At 31.8% G+C, this 20,487-nt stretch overlaps 1 protein-coding gene across 1 annotated transcript in view; it reads right to left on the bottom strand.

The window, feature by feature from the left end:
• The window catches only part of LOC132727065 (neurogenic locus notch homolog protein 2-like), a 53,267-nt gene that overhangs the window by 3,066 nt on the left and 29,714 nt on the right, over positions 1–20,487 (bottom strand). Inside the window, exons 34-58 of the mRNA XM_060712475.1 lie at positions 18,561–18,680; positions 16,146–16,262; positions 15,514–15,633; positions 14,844–14,960; positions 13,383–13,499; positions 13,095–13,202; positions 11,320–11,439; positions 10,843–10,956; positions 10,230–10,349; positions 9,641–9,757; positions 8,608–8,724; positions 8,001–8,117; positions 7,227–7,343; positions 6,751–6,867; positions 6,248–6,376; positions 5,899–6,018; positions 5,344–5,466; positions 4,951–5,070; positions 4,246–4,359; positions 3,239–3,352; positions 2,240–2,356; positions 1,448–1,564; positions 733–849; positions 354–464; positions 33–148 (exon numbers count right to left, since the gene is read on the bottom strand). Coding sequence (XP_060568458.1) covers positions 33–148; positions 354–464; positions 733–849; positions 1,448–1,564; positions 2,240–2,356; positions 3,239–3,352; positions 4,246–4,359; positions 4,951–5,070; positions 5,344–5,466; positions 5,899–6,018; positions 6,248–6,376; positions 6,751–6,867; positions 7,227–7,343; positions 8,001–8,117; positions 8,608–8,724; positions 9,641–9,757; positions 10,230–10,349; positions 10,843–10,956; positions 11,320–11,439; positions 13,095–13,202; positions 13,383–13,499; positions 14,844–14,960; positions 15,514–15,633; positions 16,146–16,262; positions 18,561–18,680 — 2,936 coding nt within the window. The remainder of the gene's footprint in view (positions 1–32; positions 149–353; positions 465–732; positions 850–1,447; positions 1,565–2,239; positions 2,357–3,238; positions 3,353–4,245; positions 4,360–4,950; positions 5,071–5,343; positions 5,467–5,898; positions 6,019–6,247; positions 6,377–6,750; positions 6,868–7,226; positions 7,344–8,000; positions 8,118–8,607; positions 8,725–9,640; positions 9,758–10,229; positions 10,350–10,842; positions 10,957–11,319; positions 11,440–13,094; positions 13,203–13,382; positions 13,500–14,843; positions 14,961–15,513; positions 15,634–16,145; positions 16,263–18,560; positions 18,681–20,487) is intronic.

Below are 20,487 nucleotides of genomic sequence, written 5' to 3' on the forward strand. Positions count from 1 at the left end.
CAAAATTAAAAAAATAATAATAAACAACTTACGTCGTCACAAAGTAAAGTCTGTTTTCTGATGAACTGATCTGACTGTCTATTCAGTAACTCCGGTGTTATTGTCAATCCAACTGTTTCGAAATCCAGTTCAAATGTTTTACCTCCGACTAGAAAGAAAGTTCCAACCATCCATGAAAAGTGTTATTTTTTTATAATTAAGATTATTATAATAATGCTAGATTTGAATAGTAACCAGCAAGTTCGTCCTATTTTACTCCGGCATGTCAAATTGTACAGCTCATACCGTATTTAATGTTTCTCTTTAAGATTCTTTTCAATATAATGATTAGGTATTATTTAAATATTAAATACCTAGTGCGCAAGTGGGTCCAGTCCAATCACCAATACATGTACAGTTGAAAGAACCAGGGGTGTTTCTACATAGCCCGCCATTTTCACACACATCTGGACATTCATTTATATCTAAACAAATGGATAAAAACATATTATAATCAATTTATTCACTTTTTTACTCTTTCTGTAACTTGAAACATGAACTTAGTTCTACTTTCGATAAATTATTTAGTTTTTTTATTTATTTCATTTTGCAAAATACCTTGGTAATGAGTGTTCAAACTAACATAACGACAAAGGTAAAGTCGACTGCTTTCAATTGCCTTTTGAACAAATTTATCTTTGGTTACTTCTTAAATGAAATATGAAAACAGATTATATTAATTCAATAGCCTACCAATGCCGCAGTTTTTCCCCTCCCATCCTGTAGCACACGTGCAAGTATAACTTCCATCATTATTTGCACATGTTGCACCATTTTCACAGATATCAACTGTCACACACTCATCTTTGTCTGTTAATAGATTTACATTATTACTTAGTTTAGTAAATAGAGAATATTAAATGGGTGTAAGTTTAATACTGACTTTATTGAACAAATTGAATAACATTATTTTATCTGAACCTGAACCGAACATAACATTATATTATTCAACGATCAACGATTTCAATAAATTAATTAATTAACTGACATGAATTTAATATTCTACTTATCCCATAACAAAAAACAAAATCGTTTGAAGTGAAAAAGAACATTTTTTCTTGGCATGCATTTAGTATAACTTTAGCGTGGCTACACCCTATGATTACATAATGAAAATGACATCGCGCCAAAATATATGCACGGCCGTGTAATACATTTTAATTGAGTCGCAAAAGGAGCACGAGTATGTTATTAAACTTAATATTGTAATATTTTAACCAGATAATAATATACATACAAAGGTTTGAGCCAAATATGATACCAATATTCGCTTGCTTTCTGTCTGTTAATAGTCTGGAAATATCTACGGTCTTAAGTGTTTATATCTAGTTTATGGTAATAGGTTTTACCTTGTAAACGGTAATAGGTTACGTCATGTTACCGGCAATAGGATATATGATAAATGTACCTTTCTCGCAGTTTTGACCTTCCCATCCTGGTGAGCATATGCAGTCGTAACTTCCATCAATGTTATTACATGTTGCTCCGTTCTTACAAATATCCACTGCCACGCATTCGTTTATATCTGAACAGGTAAACTAAGTGTGTCATTTTTATCCCTTGACCGTTTTGTTATTTTTGTTTTCATTTTTTAATATCTGTTACAAGTGACACCAGAAAGTTGGATAAATATTAACTTGCAACATGATTTTGATAAATCCACGGATGGAGGAATTCATTTGAAAACATGTAATAAAGTTAGCTGACTTTAAGTGTGCTATATTGCGTTCAAACGATAATCTTAAAAATATTTTTAAAACATCACACAATTCTCCATATATGTTCAGTGACAAACTAGATGAACAAATAAGCTGATAAATTACATTATTAGTTTGAACATCTTCTTTTAACATTTTTACTATGACAATATATCCAACTCTGTTCCATATAAAATGTTCAATAAATATTTTACATTGAAAACGGGACTAAAATGTATCATGACGGATCACTTTGTAAGTTGCGTACTTGGAATTATACCTTGAAGGTATTTTAACATATCTATAATTGAGGTATTCTCTAACTGTAGTAAATTGGTCAACTGCTTATACAAAAAAACATTTGACCAAAGCTTGAGTCGACAAGCTTCTGCTGTTTTTTTTTCACCGCTATACTATATTTTTATATTTTATATCATTTAAAGTATATGACGAATTTCAGAAAGCATGGCTCATAACTAGTATGAAATGTTATCAAAACTTACCAACGGTACAATTCAATCCTTGCCAACCAGATGCACATATACATGAATAACCCCCATCTTTGTTATTACATGTTGCTCCATTCTTGCAGATACCTGTCACAAGGCACTCGTTGATATCTGTAACAAAAGAAATAAGAATTCATGTAAACGTATGTTGCGGTGGCCTTGCCTTTCTTTAGAAACAAAAATTGCTTCGTTCATAAGGAGATACGTATGTCTGCACTGACCAGGGGACACTTAGCTCAAAATGCATGCCACGGAATGGCGAAAACACTACGTAAACATTACAAATACATACATATCTAACACTATTTTATATAATACAAGACAATACATGTAATCTTCAAATAGTATCATCACCTTAGTCTGGCTACTGTTTTAAATGGTAAAAAGAGTTTATCTACTTTAAACGATGTAACCAATCAGATGTAAACATATTTGGAACACTACTTTGTATATTCTAGATACGTTTGTTAAAGGTTTGAAGTCATAGACTGTGATTGTCTTTCGAATGACCAAAATAGTCAGACCAACATACGACATAATCATAAAATCTTTACTTTAATATACTCATAATTCAATCTAGTATAGAAACACTGCATAATAATCATAAAACCGGCCTCCAGCTTTTCTAAAGGTTAAATATGTTATTTCGAGATACCTCGTTTGATATAATTGCCAAATCAAAAGAATTCAGATGGAAAATGAAATTTGCAACCGACATAATACATACCCCCATAACTGTAATCTAACGTAATTGTAAATTAAAAAAGCGGGCATGATTTTTGAGAATAAATAGCTCTTTTGGCATTGTTTGGAAGAAGGCTTAAGGCTTTCATTGAACTCCGCCTTTCCTTGTTGATCTTGTTTATCAATTTTAACAGTAATATGATGCACTTTTTTAAGATTAATTTATTGAAAAACTTTGTTTAAAACAATACAGGATTGCTTTTCCGACAAAAAATGAAAGCTGGAGGACACTTTAATAATGATCTGAACCTTTGTCACAGACAATTCCTTCCCATCCTGCCGCGCAAATACATTCTACAGACCCTTCATTATTAGAGCATGTTGCACCATTCATACACAAGTTGTCATTACATTCATTAATATCTGAAATTCACAATGATTATGATTATAACTAAATAATAGAATAAAATAATAGTAATTGCTGCAGGAAAGTGACTGGTTAATTACATTAAAATATAGTTTATTATTATGTAGACGAATGAGAAAGTTTCAGAACAATTTGTAGTTCGATAAGGATATTATACATATTGCATTTTTTGTCAAACCCATGTCCTTCCAAAAGAAAAAATCATAATTAAATTCATGAAATACTTTTGTGTTAAAGTCGTGGTTGTAACCAAATTAAATTGATCAATGTTACTTAGTCTAATTTGGTACGTTCTGTAAAAGGAATACTCAAGCAAATCAATATCAAAAATATTAAAATGATCTTTTGTATTCAAATCACGCTAAAATGACATTTCTTAAAGTCCCAGCATGACTTTCTATTTATTCTGGGTTTGAAGCGTAAATATATCTATATACACTTTATGTTAAAAAAATAATTAAGACGCCGACAGAATCAGCTAGTATTATTAAATCAAGTCATATAACAAACTCTGGAAGTTACAATAACAGAATGATATTGTGGATATTTTGTGAATGAACCAAGTCTAAGTCATTCATTGAAACGTTCTTTAACGTTTCCAGAGTTCACCATTTTATATCTTTATTAGAGAAGTTTTGTTCCTGTGACTGTCCAGTGTATTCATTTTGAAGACATTTACAGAATAATGAATGAAAAAATCAAAACGAAGAAATGAAGATTTTGCCTGTATCTCCCCATCACTCTGTTCTAATTGAAAGTGATAAGCCGTTGGTCCAATATGACCTTTGGCTCCAGTATAGACTTTAAAGTCAGCATCTATATCGTGTAGTCTGACCAATTTCTAATTCAATTAAACTACTTTGATCGGTTAAGGTTACATTTTATTTACCGGTATCACAATTTGGACCTGTCCACCCAGGAATACATGTACACGTATAGGACCCAATTGTGTCTTCACACGAAACCGCATTTAGACAAACACCAAGGCTGCATTCATCTATGTCTACAAGGTCAAATACAACAGTCATGAGTTACAACTAATATAGCTTAATCATAATATAGTTTAAGCGTACATAAAGAATATTCAGTCAGTACTTAGAAAGGTATACGTTCAAGAGAATGCTTCTCTTCTTCTCTTAAGCCAAATGTTATAATAAATGTATACCATTTAGTTTAAATATATGGAAATAACATTGGGGAGAAAATTCCAGAACGTCAACAATATTATAATAGTCAATCTCTTGAAATATACTCAATTTCGCACGACAGCGAAAAAAGCATTATGTCACTTTAATCGTGAAAATTTATTAAAAATTTGACTTGTTTGTTACTTAAAGTATAAATGAGCCGTGTCACGACAAAACCAACATAATGGGTTTGCGACCAGCATGGATCCAGACCAGCCTGCGCATCAGCGCAGTCTGATCAGGATCCATGCTGTTCGCTTACAAACCTGCGCGGATGCGCAGGCTGTTCTGAATCCATGCTGGTCGCAAACCCATTACGTTGGTTTTGTCGTGACGCGGCTCATATGGAAATAACATTCCAGAACGGCAGCAATATGTTATGAAATGTTGAGGTTCCTTTGACTTACTTGTGCCACAGTTAAGTCCTTCGAAACCAGTATCACAATCACAATCGTACGATCCAAAATAATTGTTACATGTTGCTCCATTCAAACAAATTGGTGGAGTAATCCCACATTCATTTTTATCTGAAAAAATCAAATATCTATTGTATTATAACTTCGAATTGTCTATCTATTGTTAGAAAAATGAAGTTTCTATTTCATACCATAAGGAAGTCGGTCTAATTCTTCCCCGAGAAAAATTCAAAGATTGTTTAATGATACTATTGTGTTCACATTCAATGTAATATGCGACTCCTTTAAATATCACCACAAATAATACAACGAAGATATACGATATCAACTATATAAAAAAACAGCATTTTGTAACATTCAAGAATGTAAAAGGAATTGTACAACCTTCATCGCATCTTTTCCCGGTATATTCAGCGCTACAATTACACACGTAACCGCCGATTGTGTTGGTACATACACCGTTGTCATAGCAGGCTAGCGAACCAAATTCAACACATTCATTTACATCTGTAAATTGAAATGACATCAGTATTGTCTTGGTATATAACCGTTTTATAGGTATAGAACCATGTCATTGATAAAGAAACATAAAGCATCTCTTACTTGTCCATTTAAAATTAGCTTATTCGATCTTTAGAAAAGCCTTTTTTCTTCATATTCACTACATGTAAACTCAAACTTACGGAAAAAAAATGTGTACTGTATCATAATTGTTAATATAAAGCTGATATCCATTAAACTCAAAAAATATAAAGAGACATTTCCTTCAGCTTATTAGTTAACGACTCAGGATTAGATCATTGGTATATGGCTCAAACCGTGATTACTGACTTTATTGCTTACAATTGTTGCATTGGGAGTGACTACGACTCGCGACTGTATTTAGTTATCTTTCCAGTGAAATAGCATGTAAACATATGCGCAAAAAGGATGATATACCTATATTACATCGGATCCCTCTCCAGAAATCCGTACATTCACAGGTGTAAAGGCCAATGGTGTTGATACACGTTGCTCCGTTCTCACAAACTGGTGGTGATAAGGAGCACTCGTCTTTGTCTGTAATGTTTGTATAAAATAATTATTAATCACACAATAGACTCGTGAACATATTGTCTGACATATTGTCTTGCCTAGTTTGGTTTTTGATGTCTTGTTTCATGCAGCCAAATTATAATATTTAATGCAAAAGGCATTATGAACAATGTCCAAAATCATGCATGATGTTTGTCAATATATGTACTTTCCTATCGCTTTTACAAATCAATATGGTGCGGTAAATATTTACCTTTAGAGCAATCTGTACCCTGATATCCAGTTTTACATATACATTCAAATGAACCTTCAAGGTTGAGGCAGGAGGCTCCATTCTTACATGGCATATCAGATCCCATGGAGATGTTACATTCGTCAATATCTGTTCAATATATTTTAATGATCTTTACTAAATCTTTTGTCATTGTTAGAATAAATCTGTAAAATCTTGTTTATTTCTTGTTTTGGGGTTTTTTTTTACTTTACTGTAAACGTTCTTTTCTTTTCCATAAATTTTAATCCTGTCCCATCTACATAACAAAGCCCTCTTGGTATTATGAACTTAATTGTTACATGATAAAGAATATATCTTGTAGCTGCATACTGAACAAAGTTATGGTTTCGGATTTCTCGACCATCCATTTGAAAATCGTGTAATGTAATACTTTATTAGTACAAATCAGTAGTCTATTGAAAATAATTTCAGAAGATATATATTAATGCAAAACTTTATTTGTAATTGGATTTATTGAGTACCTTCTTCACAGAATTGTCCGGTCCAACCAGCGTCACAATTTTCACAACTGAAGGAACCATCAGTGTTAACACATGTTCCACCATGCACACACGTTACATTTTGACACTCATTCTTATCTTCAAACATATGACAAATGTAAATTCAAAGTATACGGCTTAGCAAAAGGCAGAGTTACATGTTACAATGCAAATTATTTACTTGAAGTCTGCGTGACAGTGTTGTGAATGCCATGTGCAATTCCTTTGCAATTCTATGCATCCAATATAAGGCTTTTAGTAATAAAACTACAACATTTAGGTCTGTAAATGCAATCCTGCAGCAGAAACTATAGATAGAAAGGCGTAGCGTTCGATACTAATTTGTTTATGAAAAAAAGAAGTAGATAATACAAATTAATTGACCATCATAGTGTTGCAATGTTTTTGTTTGTGTAAATGCCACAGGTTCATAGGGTTTATTCTAGTAGTTTATTTACCTGTGTCACAAAGTTTTCCTTGCCATCCCTCATCACAATTAGCACAGTAAAATGAACCGTCAGTGTTGACACATGTTCCGCCATGCAAACATTGTATTGTTGGACATTCATTTTTATCTGCAATATACAATGTGATATGAGTCAGAACTTAGATCTTGTGCATTCCTAATCCATTCGGAAATCATGTTTAAACATTTGTGTTTTGCTTGCTTGCTTTTACTTTTTTTCAATGCATGTTTTTTAATGATATAATCCGACTTATTATGCGATTGAGAGATCCAGTTTACTGCATATATTACCATTCGTGTTTGTAATCCAACATTAACATATTAAATCAATCACTGAAGTACCAAAAATTATGCTAGACTTGTGCAAATGATCCATTAGCATGTATCCACTATTTCTGTCTAATTAAACATATTGGTCTCAGTGCTTTCATGTTACGATTTAATATGATAAAGTCAGATACCTAAATAATACTAGAAAACTTATATTTATTTACGCAATATTTAACTGATTTTATTAGAAATGTACTTTTAATCATATGTTTTATGTTTTCAATAACTGATTCAAAATAGCCATACTATCAGAAACTTCAAAACAATGATTTGTTTTAATGGCATTTTCATCTGGCTTTTTCCTAGTCTTGCTGTTTCTGATCTGATTTTTCAAAATTATTGCTTAATGTCTGTAAGCTTTTCACAAAGTTGTCTTTGCAAAATTAAATAAGGATCAGAAGATGGAGTAGCATGTAAATACTATGATTACGTATACCTTTGTCGCAAAGTTGTCCCTCCCATCCGTCATCACAGTCCCCACAGTAATAGGAACCCATAGTGTTGACACATGTTCCTCCGTGCATACATTTAACGGTAGGACATTCGTTAATATCTAAAAATTATCATAATTATCATTTAAATAACATTATCTTAGCATATTATTTATGAAAATCTACATAAAATTATTTCAAAAGTATCATCTTTTAATCATATGATAATTATATGCCGAAAATGGCCACAGCACAGTTTGACGGGTCATATTTGTATTGTGTGACACAACTTTAAATGTAAACTTTAATCCGTTCCTGTTGTTCGGTTACAATATAAAGGAAAATTAAGTTTCAAATGAGTTCATTGTATACAGTTTAGTTCCTACGAGCAAAGAAATTTCTTTTAATTGGCATAGATTACAGTGTCAAAACAAAAGACTTGGTGACGTAATGAATAAAATACAAACAGTGAAAAACGATCCTGATGTATGGTTTGTCATCAGTCGAAAATGACCAAATCTTCTTCAGAAAACGTATAGGTATGTACAACAAAGGACAAAACTTGTAATTTTAAATTGCAAATAAATAAAATATGTGAGAAAAATATGTTACCTTTCTCACAAAGTTGTCCTTCCCAGCCGCTGTCACAGCCGTCACAAAAATATGAACCTTCGGTGTTGACACATGTACCACCATTCATACACTGAACGGTAGGACACTCATTCTTATCTAAAAGTAAATTATCTTCCTCTTTTTAACTAATAAGTGTATCAAAAAACAGTATCATCAAGCCTATTACAATTTTAAAGTTATTTATTAAAGTGCGGAGAATCGCCGTTAAAGTGACGTTAGTGGTCAATTAAATGGGACAAGTTGTCGGTTTGGTTAACCGTCATATTAGAATTTTAAAAACTAATTTACATTCTTAAATCATACAGCCATTTTAAATTGATGTAAGTTAAGATTTGTATAAAACTCTGGCAAAATAAAATCAGAACTAATTGCTGAACTTATTTAATTCGTCATATTCTTTCCTTTGACGAAATAAAACAACAAAGCAATTCGTATTAACACAATTCAGTTTCCAAGTAAAATGTATGATAAATTATGTTAATGAGTGTCACCATATCTGTTGATTTTTCATATAAATGATAAAACACACAGTCTCATAACATTCATTTTTCATATGTTTCATTTTTTTTGAATTTGTTGAATATTCAGTATGACTAAAGAATATGCGAATTTTCACATCAAAATAAAGGAATCTCAGACATCTTCCGAAAATGAAACAACTTGTCATTAAATATTGTTTTTGCATTTTATCACCTTAACTGAAATTGCCAAAGTTTTATGAAAATATCAAATATAAAAGGTGGAAATGTTCAATAAATGAGCCACGCTATGACAAAACCATCATAGTGCGTTTGCGACAAGCATGGATCCAGACCAGCCTGCGCATCCACGCAATCTGATCAGGATCCATGCTGTTCGCTATCAGTTTCTCTTCTTGTTATAGAGTTTGTAAGCGACCAGCATGGATCCTGGTCAGACTGCACGGATGCGCAGGCTGGTCTGGATCCATACTGGTCGCAAACGCACTATGATGGTTTTTTTCATAGCGCGGCTCAGATATATGTAGTATTACCCTTGTCACAAAGTTGACCTTCCCATCCCTGATCACAGTTCTCACAATTGAAAGAACCAATCGTATTATTACATATTCCTCCGTGCATACATGTCACAGTCGAACACTCGTTTCTATCTACAAGCATGAACATAAAACAGGGAAAAGTTATGAATAATTACGAATAACATGTTTCTTACTCGTTTTTTTTTAAAGATTCTTTGGTTTTTTTGGTGTTTTTGTCTTCAAAACAATAATATGAACTTAGGGATAAGGACAATAATTGATATTTTCAGTTGGAAATGTTACTTATCAATGAACGGGCTGGTAAGATTAAAAATATAACAAATATTTTGAAAAGTGATGCTTCTTTTTTCAATGATAACACAAGTCATAAAACATGATCATTTTAAAGGTATTACAATTTTTAATTGCAAAAGAAATAGCAATGTTATTTATACATGATTCGTTGTTTGTTTTTTTTTAATCTTCTTACTTTTTCTTAGGTAAATTAAATACCAGGGCAATGATTTTACTATAATATTGTAATGAGATGATGTCAATTATGATTTAAAATATGAATTGTTTCTATATTATAGACATAGCATACCAGTGTCACACAAGTTTCCTTGCCAGTTATCAGGACATTCGCAGTCAAAAGATCCGATGGTATTAGAACATGTTGCTCCATTTTGGCAAAGTGATGGCACTATCTTACATTCGTCTTTATCTGGAGAATATATATAAACAAAATCAAAATTGTTAGTTTGGTTTAAAAATATTTATTGCATCAAATATGTAAAATATGTACAAATGATATTTGTCAATGATAAGTATGTAACAAAGAGCGAGTGGTATGAGGAACAAGTTCTAGCAACATTACATTAGATTAAGAACTTCCCTGTAAAAGTGTTAGTGTATGTATAAATGATAAGATTCACAGTGTTGTGAGTGAACTTTTCTGTCCAATTGTCAAACAGTTATATTGGAGTTTGGATTCGTTAAAAACATTGATATATTCAATGATAATAAAAGAAAATCTGGCATGAGCAATTTTCAGATACATTTAATAAAATGTTAGAGTCGACAAAAACTATGCCATTGTCAAAACATACATTCTAGAAGTCTTACATTGGTTTAGTGACGCTTTTATTGAAATAAATTTCTTGATATTTGCCATATTACACAATATGTCATCTAAATGCTTATCATCGTTTACTAACCTCCCTCGCAGGTGTCACCAATTCTCCCGGGTGGACACTGACAAGTGAAAGAATTTATTCCATCAATACATGTCCCGTCGAACAAGCAGGGATTTGGCATACAATCGTCCAAGTCTGGTGACAACATAAAAGACAAATTATTTTAATCGATGATGATGATAAACATAGTAACATGTGTAACAAGAATACTTAAAGTATGCAATTATTTACAATTATTTTCCTATTGAGTTCACACATATTTTTCAAATACTTACAAGAACTAAGTATTAGGCGTTCAGTAACGGTTCAGTTCCATTTTCATTAGGTACAGTATTTTCTTTCTGTCTTTCTCTCTTTTCAAATAAACTCGATTAATTGCTTTATCAGTTCATATTGTTTACTATGATACATCAAGAGGTTACATCCATCTCCTTTTATATCTCAATAACTATATGTATCAGTTTGATTAATAATTATTAAGGCTTTTAGTTATGGTACCAGTTTCGCAGTTTTTCCCTCCATAGCCCAGCACACAATCGCACTTGTAGTCCCCTTGTTCATTACTACATGTAGCACCGTTCATACACCGGCCTGGTTTGGGAGCGCATTCATTGATATCTGTCAATTTTAAAGAAATGATAAAGAAATGTAAAGTCTCATTATATGAAAACAGAAATGTTAAAATAGGTAGAAACAACCTAAATTTAATTAACTTTATCAGTATTCACTTGAGAAACAATAATATTTGCCGTTCAGGCTGTATAACACCGAGTGTTGTTTTACTATTTTGCTATTGAAGAAATATAGAAAATCTAATTTTGATGTATGTAAAATATGAAGAGATAAAAAACAAAGTTATATTCAAAGCAAAGAAAATTAACAAATATTTTGTGTAAACTAGTGTTTTTTGTATAACCAAACAGTGTGTACAAATTGTGATTTTACTAGACCAATGAATTTATATTATTATCTTACTAAATAGCCGCTTAGGAAAAAAACTATTGTCTTCATCTGTTGTTTATACTGATTTCTAACAATTAATACAGCTTAGAATGATACGAATTTTAAAATTTTGGTTTAAAATTTTGAAATCGGAACAACATTTGTACATTAAAAAAGTTTACAATATGATGATCTTTAATATAGAACAAAAACCAAATTATAAATGTTGGGCAAATTCAATTAAACACTTACTTCAGAGACTAGGGTTTTATCATGTTTGGGTTAATCAGGGAGTGGGAAATGAAATTTTATTTTTGAACTTGGTAAAACAGAGACTTAAAGATAACTACATGCAAAACTGGACTGAATCTCTACGCAATTCATCAAGAGCTTCCCTTTACATTTTTTTTTCAAACTTTGATTTTAAATTGTATCTTGAACAAATTAACATTCAGAAATTTAGAATAGCATTAACAAGATTTAGAGTTTCAGCACATAGGTTATTAATTGAAACAGGGAGATGGCATAAACCAAACAAAAATTCCAAGAAATGAAAGAAAATGTATAATATGTAACAAACTCGAGGATGAATACCATTTTTTTATTAGAATGTACTTTATATTGTGAAATAGAACGAAGTATTTTACCAAAGTACTACTGGAAAAGACCAAACATACCTAAATTTATCGAATTAATGTCAAATGAATCGACTACTATAATAAGAAAACTGTCCACTTTTATTTATAAAGCTTTTGAAATCCGTACACCGATTTACTTTTCTTAAAAATATTTTCATTCACACTTTTCTCCTACAACGTCATTTTTACAAGTATATATTAATAATCTGTTTTGTTTAATCATTCAATACTTAAAAATATACATTTTATATGTAAGTGTAATGCACATGTGTATTTGATTATTAGTTCATGTTATATTATGCAATATTAAGTTTCTTCTAGTAAAACATACATATTTATATGTGATTGTAATGTATTAAATCACAAGTTCAGGTTCTATTGTGAATTATTAAGTTTCTTCCGGTTAGAACATAATGCAATTTATTTTATTTACTTTTTTGTTTCTTAGTGTTTAAAAGCTTTATGTATGCAACACAATTAATTATATTAAGAATTGTTACATAAAATGTGTAATTACATGTCTTTTAGAGACTATTATATGTCATTGTTATATGTCACCATTGACCTATATTTATTATTAAATGATTGATTGTATACCATGACACTCATGGGTTTGTAACCTTTTGTGAATAAAGATTATTATTATTATTATTATTATATAAAAATGTAAAATTGTAAAAGTAGGAAGCCTACCTTCCTCACAAACGTCGCCTTTCCATCCAGACGGACACATGCATCTGAAGTCACCATTTTCTTCTACACATGTTCCACCATTCACACAATCTGGACACCTTTCAACCTCTACAATATAGCATGACAATGATAAATCAATAGAAGGGATTTCTTAAGAAAAATAAAGACAAACATGTAAAGGTGAAAGCTGCAGATTTGGTTTTTTTTATTTGTTCACAAAAGATAATCGGGCTTTAATTTCAAAAAGATTTATTGTCATTAATGAAATCAATAGAGTTAATTTTTTACCAATATCGCAATTTTTGCCCGTCCATCCATCAACGCAGTCGCATCTGTAATCACCAGGTGGAGAATTCAAACATGTTGCACCATTCTTACAGGGGTCATCAAGACATTCATTGATATCTTTAATAAAATGGCAATTAAAAAATTATCATGTCTTACAATAAATGTGTAGCATATATTGGAAATACTGAAAAGTTATGTTAAAGCAGCGTGTGTCTGGAATCATGCTAATTTTCATAGATTAAAGTAAAATATTGTTAAATGGACAAAGCTATTTATTTACATATTAAAAACGGTGCAAATTAAAAATAGGTTAAAATAAGCGTCAATCGTCCTTACTGTGTTAGGAACGCAGTAGTAATATGGTGATATATTCTGCAAAATCAGTAATTATGAAAATCACAACCACAAAATAACATAACATGTTAATCATGACTTAAATCGTTCTCTTAAAATCTTAGTACTATTTTCTCAAGTTTGCTTTTTCTTAAAATATTTTGGCTTATCTAGAGACATGTTGCTTTAAATATGTTATAGACCGTGTCTGATAAAGCGTATATAATAGAACGTATATGAAAATAACGGAAATTATGTTATAAAATTACAATTCCTCATTTGAATTTCAATCAATATATAATTCTATTTTTCAGTTTCAAATTTGTACCTTTTTGTTTCAATGTTAATTTGCAATATGATGCAGAGAAAAAAACATAGAACATCTTTAAAGGTAGGCTTTTATAGTTGTCATTAGATAATTTTATACCATAGATTGTTATACGAATTCAGAATCTTTAATCCAATTACTCATTGTTATTTTAATGAAAAGAATATGATGCTTTCTTTTAAAATATTTATATATTATTATTATTAATCTTATTTTTTATTTGCTTGGGTTAACGTCGCACCAACACAGTTAAGGTCATAAGAAGACGTTCCTACTTTACTGGAGAAGAGACCAAAGATGCCCTTAGGTGCCTCATTTCAGGTACCTTTTTACAAGATGTGGAACCGCCGAAAAGCCTTAAGCTAGCTTATTTGCTTCATCAAATGAAAGAATACAAAGACCCTGGCAGGACACCATACCCCAGTGGTAAGGGACAAATGTTTTGAAGTCATCGACCTTAATAACCACTCCGCCACAAACACAGTTATTAATTACCTTAAGATATTCTTAAGCGATGGGGAGATTGAAGCATGCATTATGAAAGTTTCTAACACGCTTCACACTATTCCCCTATCAAACATCTAGGTTTTGAATCACGCGGGTCTATCGTCCTTCGTGATTATATGCCTACGCATTTGAACTTGAACCGTGCATTATTCAACAACAATGCAATGAGAACTGAAATTTTCTTCTTAAGTAAATCTGACCATATGTTTTAATATGGGAATATAGATTTATATTCACATACGAATAAACAGTATGTCCTTTTTCACTTTATTAATTAATTTTGAATACAAAACCTTTCTCGCAATTCAGTCCTTCAAATCCCATAGCACAGATGCATTCATAACTTCCAGGAATGTTCTTACATGTAGCACCGTTCATGCACGGTTTTGTGGTTATACATTCGTTTTTATCTAAAAATCAAAGTAACATATTTTACTGAACAATTAAACATTGTAATATAATACACAAAAAAGAATTCAACAAAATGATAAAAATAAACTTCTGCTAAGATTTGATAATAAGTTAATGACCTAACAACTTTTTATGAAAAAATCATGTTTATCTTGCTATAATTATGCTAGTATTTGAGATCTTGCAGATAAAATCTGTATCTGATTGAATTATTAATCAATTTGATTTTGTCATTTGATGTATAAGTGTCTTGAAAACAGTACATGGAACTCGACCATTTATGTTTGGTAAGGACCACACAAGAAGTTTGTTTGTAATGCTCAGTGTGTCCTTTAAAGTTAAATCTTCATGGACCCTCTTATTACATATATCTCCTTGAATTAAGCACCATTTCGGTTAACTGTCGTGCCCAATACGCAGTCGCTGTTTTTCAAGACTATTTATGCATGTGATACATGAAGTAAACATAACAAAATATGTACTCACATATAGCATTTAATGTAATAAATTTATGACTACAACGAAACCTTCAGGCATTACTACATTACTCACCTATTTCACAATATTCTCCCATGTAACCGTTAATGCAATCACACCGGAAAGAGCCTGGTCCGTTGACACACGTGCCACCATTCTTGCACAGTGCAGTTGTCGCATTACATTCGTCAATATCTGTATATCAATTACATCTAACTATTAATATCACTTTACTTTTGAAATACAATACCTTTTACAGTCAGCATTTTTTTCAGTAACTCAAACTTGCTTTACTCGAATTTCCGCTTAAGTCGGACAATTTTCAGAGACCCGTTAAATTCCACATATATTTGATCTCCTTTTACGTCAATTGTCGAGTTATTGATACTGTTTTATCAAATCTATATTTTTGCGAACATTTGTATCAATTTAGAAGTTGTTCTGGCACGATAATTAAAATATTGGCCATTCGCTACTTATCAGTTCGAATTATGTTGTTTAACTATTTGTTATAAAAGAGTCATAACAAAGGAATAACGTGTCTCCGAAAAAGCGCATTTTCGTGTTTCGACGTTATCTGCAGAAAATGTTCTATCCTGTAACCAACAATATTATATTAACATTAAAAACGGGTTTTCCTGCTACTTTTGTATTGGTCATTGCAAGTCACAATCAAATTGGTTTCACTAAAATGAAAGAAATATTACCTTTGTCACAGTTCTTTCCCTGGAAACCCATCGCGCATTTGCATTCGTAGCCTCCTCGAAAATTTGTACACGTCGCTCCGTTCATGCATGGCTTTGTCGTGGAACATTCATCCTTGTCTATGATTGGATAAGAATTCATTTAAAACTCAAGTAATGACTTTTTTTCACAAAGCGAAGAAGTAAAATAAGATTAATAGCGGAATAGGTATGGTAACAAATGAAAAGGTAGGTTGGTATTACGTCACACCATCAAGGAAGATCTTATGGAAACTTCCAGCTTTACTGTTGAAGGAATACCTGAGGTACCCCTCCGCTCATTATTTCAGGCACAAACGGCTTCTTAGTAGAACCACTAACGGGTGTACGGACATAATCCCCTTCGGACAAAATCCCCTTCATGTATTTTTGTATATCCGGACATAATCCCCTTCATGGGTGGACATAATCCCCTTCATGTGTGAAATTTAGAAGTGGACAAAATCCCCTTCATAAAATTGCTACCTAGGACAAAATCCCCCTCAGAGGAATTTTAGGTTTTTTAAGTGGGTATGAGAGCCACATACTGCATTATGCTGTGTAGTAAATATCTTAATGTATAAATGAGTAGAAAATATTTCATCAGAAAAGCACATTCAGTTAGCAACATTTAAATCACATTAAAATTAATTTGTTAAAGCATTCATATCAATCAATCAAGTAATGCAGTGATCTTGGTTTGATTAAATTATCACTCTTTTGTGAAATTGTAACAATGGATAGTATCTATCAATTAGAATTATAAACTTATACAATCAATGAAACAATTATTGGCTAATAAAAATGTTTCTCATACTAATCAATTTAAAACTATTAAAGAAATTGCCTAATCAAATATGTGTTATGCAGTTGATAATTTACCATAATTTTAATGAAAACTTCTAAACTAAATAAAGGTAACTATTGATACATAATTATAAATAAAAAAAACAAAAGTTCATTATTCATCAATTTTAGGGAGTATAATAATACATTATTCATCAATTTTTATGGAGCATCATAATAAATTAGAAACCTATGAAACAAGGGGATTTTGTCCGGGTAGTGAAGGGGATTTTGTCCAGCATTGCAAAAGAATGAAGGGGATTATGTCCACCCATGAAGGGGATTTTGGATAATAATTCTGGAAATAGTCTTGCTAGAGTATTTAACCTTCTCAAAAATGTTGAGTGATAATAAGAAACATATATATGAAGTTTGAAGTAGATACATTAGGAAATAAAGAAGTTATTTAAAAAAGACAACATTTTTTTCATAAAAATTCTAAGTTCAAGGGATTAAATACTGATAATTCTTGTGCTAGAGTTGCAAACCTTGTCACATATGATGTGGTTGATGACCAGAAACTTATATTTAAAGTTTGAAGTAAACACCTTAAGAAATGAAGAACTTATAGTGAAAAAGCTGAAAAATTTAAATCAGAAATCTTGAAATTCAGGCTATTTGTTGCCATAGCAACCAGAATTTTCAACATAGGAAGAAAAAAAAGATGTGCATAATCTCCATACTGCCATCTATCCATATATCAAGTTTCATAAAAATATTTTCAGTACTTTTTGCGTTATCCCGGGATCTAGTTTATGTGTTCAATTTGCCATATTTTCAGGCTATTTGTTGCCATAGCAACCAGAATTTTCCACATAGGAAGAAAACAAAAAGACGTGCATAATCTCCATACTGCCATCTATCCATATATCAAGTTTCATAAAAATATTTTTAGTACTTTTTGCGTTATCACGGGATCCAGTTTATGTGTTCAATTTGCCATATTTTCAGGCTATTTGTTGCCATAGCAACCAGAATTTTCAACATAGGAATACAAAAAAAGACATGCATAATCTCCATACTGCCATCTTTCCATATATCAAGTTTCATTAAAATATTTTCAGTACATTTTGCGTTATCGCGGGATCCAGTTTTGTGGACGGAGAGACTGACAGACTGACAGACCGACTGACAGACGGACAGACAGACAGACAGACGGACAGACGGACGGAGGGTAATCCTAAAGTCCCCTCCGGTTAAACCGGTAGGGGACTAAAAAAATCCAAAGCCTTTGCGACGATTTGAACCCACAACGATGAGGTACAAATGGTTTTAGGTCAATTACTTTAATCATTCAACCACAGACGCCCGAACCAAAATAATTTATACCTATTCCATATATCAGAACTTGAAATGAATCATTACATATGACATCCATTTGTTTTTTAACTACAAGTACTTCTCAAAAAAGTGTTTTTGTCAACTACAAAATATTCGAAGAAACAAAGCTATTATAAAGTTATATGTCACATAAAAGAGTATTAATTTAGGTTAATATCGGTGAACAAACTAATTTGGATATCATCATGTATTGTTGATAATTTTGGCACAAACCAATTTCACAATATTCTCCCATATAGCCGTCAGTACAATTACACCGGAAGTAGCCGGGTACGTTCATACACTTGGCGCCGTTCTGACACAGCCCAGGCGACTCTTTGCATTCGTCGACATCTGTTGAAAGACAGGAGTGACGTCATTGTTAGTCAAGATGAAATAGGTACAAAACTATGGAAGCCTTGGAGGGTCACTTTTGAGTTTCGACTTATACATTTATTTAACTATTTTCTTATGACTTTTGATTTATGACTTTTGTTTTTGACTTATGGATTTTGTTATTTCCCACGTGCTTGCCATTTTAATTATAATTTCCAAGGAAAATATGGTAGAATATGACATTGACGAGGTAAGTTCATTTACCTAAGTTTCCTGGAGACTTATTAAAAAACAAAATATGTGGGCACATATGCAAGAACAGAATGTTACTCCTATATAAGCATTTTAAATTGATTAAGAAAAGAAAATACTTTGCTTGCATTGCTTTGCATTGCATTGGGTATCTATTTTTTATTTTAAATTTCCGGAACAGGGATATATAATCTCAAATTGACATACAGCGTATGAATCAAACGCTTTATTTTTATATGAACCAGTCTCGCATTGTTGTTTGCTGCAGTTACAATCGGTTTTCACCCGTAGTTCTTCATTCTTCGTCCATCTTATTTTTGAATATAGACCAAATTATAGGCCTTTATTTTGACAAAGAAGAAATCTGTGGTTAAGAAAGTTTCATGAAACATGGTATTTTCAAAAACAATAAATCATACAGCTTTGAAACTTCACACACTTGTTTAGAACACGCTCTAAGTTAGAAATCTCTGATTTGAATTGCATTGTTATCAAATTCTGCCTCTTTTTTCGATTTTGAATTCATTGTTTAGAATTTTCATGAAAAATGGTTTCTCAAACACTATTTTAGCGATTCCTTTGAAACTTGGAACACATATTAAGTGTTGACATCGAAAGATCAATGACCAAGTTTCGTATGAGTGGCGCACAACTGGACATACTTATGCCCATTTTTAAAGCTATAATGTTTTGTCAGATGGTTTATGAAATATGGTCCCATAAACAGTTATGATATAATATTGAAACTTTATTCACTTGTTCAGTATCAATAACTTAGGGTCACATACCAAGTACAAAGTACATTTTTAAAGCCAAAATGTTTTGTCAGATGGGTTTATGGAAATCATTCAGGTCCCATAAAACCAGTTATGATATAACTAATTGAAACTTTTATTCACTTGATCAGTATCAATAACTTAGGTCAACACTACCAAGTACAAAGTACATTTTATTTGTATATAACTTTTGTATATCATTATTTGTCATTAAGGAATTTTTTTTGTATTTCATTTCAAATTGAGATAACACATACTTTATGTATTTCAGTTAAATTCTTAGTTAAAGCACTTGTAGGAATTAAGGACGTGCTGTCGAATGGTTTCAACTGCAAAGCAGTTGCAAGAGCATCAGCAATAAACATATTTTGTCAAGTTTTTCGGAGCCAGTTTTTAGAAGGCACACAAGACGGTTTCATGGCGCCACAAACCAGCCGTTCCGTTCCGAGTGCGGCGAAAAGCTACACAAATGTAGTACAGTTTAGCAAAAATGCCAAAAGTGTTCACAAAACAACTCAGTGATTTGGTTCTTTCTTCGTTATCTTGTCTAATGGAAATATTTTCAGACATTTGTTGGGAATAACGAGCGCTTACCATTTCACACTCTGTTTCAGACGCCTCGATGATTTTCAAGTTTCATTAACCCACCACTTATTCGCTGCCCGACCAGTTCTATTGCGAAATACGCAAAATGTCACGTCCCGCCCACGTTTATTTTATACATGCTCCAATACCTCCAATGGTGGGTTACAAATCTTTGGTACCTCGCATATACAGGCTCATAGGTATGAGGACAG

This window comes from Ruditapes philippinarum, unplaced genomic scaffold (assembly GCF_026571515.1).
Source record: "Ruditapes philippinarum isolate M1 unplaced genomic scaffold, ASM2657151v2 ctg123_1_1_1_1, whole genome shotgun sequence".
NCBI classification, from domain to species: domain Eukaryota; kingdom Metazoa; phylum Mollusca; class Bivalvia; order Venerida; family Veneridae; genus Ruditapes; species Ruditapes philippinarum.